Source organism: Saccostrea echinata, unplaced genomic scaffold, assembly GCF_033153115.1.
Source record: "Saccostrea echinata isolate AGI-Se365-2 ecotype Australia unplaced genomic scaffold, CSIRO_AGI_Sech_v1 ptg000023l, whole genome shotgun sequence".
In the NCBI taxonomy this organism is placed as follows: Eukaryota; Metazoa; Mollusca; class Bivalvia; order Ostreida; family Ostreidae; genus Saccostrea; species Saccostrea echinata.
This window is the reverse complement of record NW_026889772.1, coordinates 2,281,305-2,287,304: the sequence shown is the minus strand read 5'-3', so window position 1 is coordinate 2,287,304 and position 6,000 is coordinate 2,281,305. Positions and strand designations below refer to the sequence as shown.

The 6,000-nt window shown below is 36.2% G+C and overlaps 1 protein-coding gene across 1 annotated transcript; it reads left to right on the top strand.

Annotated features, from left to right (window-relative positions):
• Positions 1-3,711: 3,711 nt before the first annotated feature.
• On the top strand, positions 3,712-5,911 carry LOC133191068 (E3 ubiquitin-protein ligase Midline-1-like). The gene is made up of 2 exons (XM_061326745.1): positions 3,712-3,729; positions 4,151-5,911. Exon 2 carries the CDS (start codon positions 4,182-4,184, stop codon positions 5,841-5,843), a length of 1,662 nt encoding a protein of 553 aa, XP_061182729.1. The 5' UTR covers positions 3,712-3,729; positions 4,151-4,181; the 3' UTR covers positions 5,844-5,911.
• The last annotated feature ends 89 nt before the right edge of the window (positions 5,912-6,000 follow it).

Genomic DNA, 6,000 nt, shown 5'->3' with positions numbered 1-6,000 from the left:
TTTTGAAATGAAATTTTATCCGCGCGAGATCTAAAGAACGGCTAAAGATATGAATTGGAGAATTGTTGGAGAGCATAGAACATGACTTCTAGATATGCGGGTTTGCCTTTTCGTGCGTCGTGAGTACTTCCGGTCGCTACCGGAAGCGAATTAAAAAAGTCCATTTTTTCAACTTTTACGTTTTTCAATATTTTTCTTTGATCTTAGTAGGGTTATATTCCTTTACAGATGCAAGTTACCGAACATAATAGGTATCAGATTCCTTGAGCGTCATATGGCGAGACGTGTTTTGTTGCAAAACATTCAAGACTTATCATTAATGTGTTACTAAATGGAATAGTCCACTTTGGGGGTAAAGAGGAATATAAATTGTGTAAGAAAACTTAGCGCTGCCTTTATGTTACTTGCCCGTATACGATATGTTATATGTCCAGTGTGATAAATAAACATTCTTAGGCTCGAAAATCAGGCTACAGCAACATATTTTTTTTTAATTTCATTGAAGCTATCACGTACACTTATTCAATTGAAGACACATTTCAAAGAAAAGGTGCGAAGATTTACTCGTGAAGTTTGGCGCGAAATAATGTATCTTGATCCGCCTTTCACAAATGGTCTGATGCAGTAGTGTAGAAGTACAGAAAAGAGTACACGGACATGTCTGTATTTGGAATTGCATAGAATAGAAAGTTGAATGTACAAAGAATAAAGGAAGTAAACACAATAGTTTTTTTTTTTAGTTTTTATCAGTAACAGATTATTTTCTCTGCTATCAATTATTGTTAAAACTCAAGTAACAAATCCGATGTAAATCTACTAGCACTTCTCAAAATTTAGCTGGCTAGTTTTCATCCTATAAGTCCGCACTATAAGAAAAAATAATAACCTGCCCGACACTCGTTACTTCAGGGAATGAGTGCAAGGTAAACATCGATGATGGCTGGTACATTGCGCTAGTGTAGTGGTTTCAGTATTAAAGAACAAGAATCGCTTAGGACCTTTATTGGCCCTATGAATTTCAGGAAAACTGAAACTGCTTGGTTTTAGTTGACAATGCATTAAATATCATTTAGACCTTTGATGACTGCGTATCTATCAAAAATGACGTAATTTTCTTGCTAGCCTATGCATTACGACGTCATGAAATGCGTCATTTTCCTCGTATCCTGAAAATTTCTACAAAACAGCCAATTTTTAAAGCTATTTTTCGATATTTAATATAGGACGTAACCTCTGATCTTAAATATGCAACTATTAAATGATAGAACTGTTTCTGAGGATTACAAAACCTGTTTTATTTTTTAGATCAGAGGATGCGCTCATATTATTTCTCTTCTTTCTTTTTAAAACTAAAACTTGCATCACTTTAATGCATCTCTTTCGCTGTTTTGAAATGTTAGATTCCACTAACATTTCAAAATAAATAAAACGTCAACTTCCGGTCTATTGCTCAACAACAGTAAACGACTGAAGTCTAAAACTTTCAGGACTGATAGTCAGTCATCAGTTTATTTGAATCGTGACAAAATCTTGTATCGCCGTTACTTTTGGTCGTGACAGGAAGTGATGCAAAAAAGGGAATGGTTAATGGTTAGCACGTTGGATTTTCAGGCTGACTACCAGGGTTAAATCTCCAAAGTGTCTGAATTTCTTTTTTCACTTTTTCAGCTTGGGTTTTCTTTTTTTCAGAATCGGACGGAAGACCTCTCATTGCTCGCAATGAGTTTCTAGTTATTATTATTTTTCTTCTTCTTCTTCTTCCTGGGTACTTTTTTGTCCGCGAGTGATCTCGTCAACTACTCATCCGATTGAGGTGAAACCTTTTTAGGGTTAATAGGCATGTTTTGTAGATATGCGGAATCAAGGTCATTTTGCGCGCACGTGCATGCACGTGCGTGCGCGTGCAATGCGTAAAATGACCAATATACTTGATATAGCTGTAACTTTTATATTTTTTGATGAAATGCTTTGATACTCAGAATATAAGGATATATTAGAAGTGAAAACAAGATGACATGGTCAACATGCACATGCATGCACGTGTGCGCAGGCGCAAAGCGTAAAATGACAAATATACTTGATATAGTCGTAACTTTGATACTTTTTGATGAAATGCTTTGATACTCAAAATATTTATATATATTAAAAGTGTAGACAAGATGACATGGTCATCATGCACATGCATGCATGCATGCATATGCATGCACGTGCGCGCGCGTGCAATGTGTTAAATGACCAATATACTTAATATAGCCGTAATTTTTATATTTTTTTATGAAAAGCTTTGATATTAAGAATATACAGATATATTAAAAGTGTAGACAAGATGATGTGGACATCATGCTCATGAATGCACATGCGCGCGCGTGCAATGTGTTAAATGACCAATATACTTAATATAGCCATAACTTTTATATTTTTTTATGAAAAGCTTTGATACTAAGAATAAACAGACATATTATAAGTGTAGACAAAATGGCATGGTCATTATGAACATGCATGCAGGTGCGCATGCGTGCAATGCTAAGATGACCAATATACTTGATATAGCCGGAACCTATATATTTTTTGATGGAATGTTTTGATACTGAGAATATAAAGATGCTTTTATAGTATAGATGAGATGACATGGTCATCCTGCACATGCATGCACGTGCGCACGCGTGAAATGCAAAAAACGATCAATATACTTCATTGCCTTATTTAATGAAGCTTACAGGAAATAAGACACCAAAAGGGTGTTGGGGAGCGTTTGGGGAACATCTGTAACGGTCCCCGTTACAATTATAACTAGTTCTTATTCTCATAGACTGAATGTTATCAAAATTAAAGTACGGAATTAATGTCAACTCAAAAACGAAAAGATCTTGAAAAAATTATGTATGTTTATCTTTAAAAAAAAGTTTATCATGCTGTCTGTCCTCCTTGATATATTTCCCATTTCCTTTATTGTTATTATTTTTCTTTCCCTCATTTTATACCATATTTTGTATTGTATGTGTATAGTTTTTGTACCTATGTCCAGTTTGAAATGTATATATGTTTTAAATGTACCCCACGTACCAATACTTATTTTGGGAGAATAGATCTAAACTGAACATTTTCCTAGGGGTAAATGCAAGGTACCCTATGTTGAAAATATAAAAGATAAGCTCAATATTAACACCTTTACATACTATAATTTTCTCAATGTCCAAAAAATCTTTTCCTTTAGTGTATAGAGGGTCCTTAAAGGTCAGTACACTATTTATCAGAAAAGTTTAATTGAATACCAATAACGTAGACTTCATGGCCGTAGGAACTGGGGAGGGAGGGGGAGGGTTGCCCCCCTAAATAACTTTGCAGTTACGTAGTATACTACAGAAAAAGGCTACTTTATGGATGTACCTTTTCAATAATTACGTCTGATGACTCCCCCCCCCCCCCCTTTTTTTTTTTTTGCTTGTCAAGGAACTATTTTGCGTTTGGTTCCCCCACCCCCCTCCCTTCCCTAAACTGAAATTGCTTCCTACGTGGACTGGACTTAAAATCTTATTCTATTATTATTATAGGTAAAATGCTCCCTAACTCTTCGTGTGTCTGTCATCTTAAATTACTGAAAGAGGCATAACTCTTGCTCTTATTTATCCGACCTGACAACAAGGCTGACGAAGCTACCAGGAAGATTAAACATCAAACCGAAAGTTGGATAAAATGCTGAACCAACTTCTCAGTATCCCATAAAATTAGGTACGTAACAGTTCCTACGGCGATGAAAATAATTTGAATATATACTAAAGTTTGTCTTTATATTTTCTACATTAATTATTATCATTCTGTCCAAGCATTAGTTATGACAATAGTGCGACACTAGTGTTATATGTAGCTCATAATTTTGTAATCTATTGTTATTCCTTAGTGCTAATCAGAAAAATCAAAAGAATTTAGCTTTCATGGAACGAGAAGTTGGCTGGGGTCAATAACATACTATGTGATGTAGTGTTTTTCATGACCCAGAAATATACATATGCATTTGAACAGAGGAGTGTCCCTAGAAAATGCACTATATTTTCTAGTTGTTTTAAATATTTTTATGTAAAATTCTTGGAGAAATGTATGAAAAAGGCTGCTTTTAAAATATCCATGTGTTTCTATTGCCTGTGTTTTACAGGTTTGACCAGAGCCTAGCTTCTGAAAAAGCAATGGCCACTGCCACCACCCAGGCACAGGAACTCATAACCTGTGACCTTTGTATCAAACCTGTCCAGCAATTCTGTAACAGCTGCCAAGTCAGTCTGTGTGAGGACTGCATCAACAAACATGTCAAGAGCCTCAAGTCCATGAAGCATGACATTGTTCCTTTCACAAAGCGTACAGTACAGCTTGTGTTCCCTCAGTGTACATCTCATTCCCACCAGAGATGTGAGGTCCACTGTCGACAGTGTGATATCCCGGTCTGCATCAAGTGTCTCACTGGTCCTAAACATAAAGGCCATGAGTTTCATGACATGGCAGATATCATAGCTACAAAGAAAGAAAATATTAAAAAAGAAACTGAGGAAATTGAGGCCAATATTCCAAAATACACAGCACAGGACAAAGGCACAGAAAACAAAATCTCCAAATTCATGGCCCATTATGCAGATTTACAGAAACAGACCAATGATAATAGAATTCAATGGCACCTAGAGGTGGACAACATCTTTAACAAAATGGAATCCCTGATCCAGTCACTCAGAGATCATCATATTACAACTCTGAAATCATGCCAGTCCAAACTCAGAAGTCAGAATTCCAGTATGAACCGATCTATTCAAGAAAACAAAGAAATTCTAAAGTCTTACAAAGTGTCTGATGTCAACAACTACCAATCTAAACTGAAGGAATTCAGAAACATTCCACAAATACCTGATTTACCATTGCCTTCTCTTCAAACAAACACAGTCCAAGGGAGAGAACTCAGCATAGAATTAGGAGAATGCAAGGCTACACTGACACAGACATCACTATCCAGTCTGACAGATGATGTCTCCTTTCTATCTTTTAAGGAATTATTAGAAGAAGCCGAAGTGATTGCAAACATTCCAACAAATGTAACAAACTTATTTAAAGTAGCCTGTGTAGGATCAGATAAAGCTTGGGTTAGTGGAACAGACAAAATGATAACCTGTGTGGACATACATGGAGCTGTACAAGACACTGTCACCAGTACATTTAAGACATTCCCTATTGACATTACAGTGACCAGACAGGGAGAACTGATATACAGTGATGGTAACAATAGAACTGTGAACATTGTCAGAGATGGGAAGACAGAGACACTGATCACCACACCAAGGGGCTGGTATCCATCAGGACTGTGTTGTACCAGGTCAGGGGACATCCTAGTTAGTATGGGTACTACTGATAAGAGTCATCGTAAAATAGTCCATTATCAGGGACAGAGAGTGACACAGGAAATAGATAAAGATGAACATGGTGATCCAATTTATCAAGGAGGAATACATATAGTGTTTGTGGTGGAGAACAACAATGGAGACATAGTGGCTTCTGATCGTAATGCTAGAACAGTGGTAGTGGTAGACAGGACAGGAAAAGTCAGATTCAGATACAACAACAAACCTCCAGGGGGAAAGGAATCATTCTATCCTACACAAATTGTGACAGACTCCATGGGTCACATCATTGTGGTTGATGAATTCAATGACTGTCTACACATCCTAGATCAGAATGGACAGTTCCTGAGATGTGTGGATAATTGTGGACTAAAGCATATTATTGGACTGAGTGTGGACAGTGAGGGGAGGTTGTGGGTAGGATTGTACAATTCAGGGGAAGTGAAAGTTATACAGTACATGAAATAAACATCAAATGTTTATTCCTTTTAAAATATATGTGCATCATGAATTCATTACTGAATTAAACATAACAACTCATATGATTTTCATTTCATGATATGACTTTATCTGAAGAAGTTGATCATTTGCAAACTGATTTTTATTCTTCTTATTAAAAATATGT

Bases quoted from the DNA above. Each gene is read 5' to 3' on its own strand.
- LOC133191068 (XM_061326745.1), top strand. From the start codon at position 4,182: ATGGCCACTGCCACCACCCAGGCACAGGAACTCATAACCTGTGACCTT.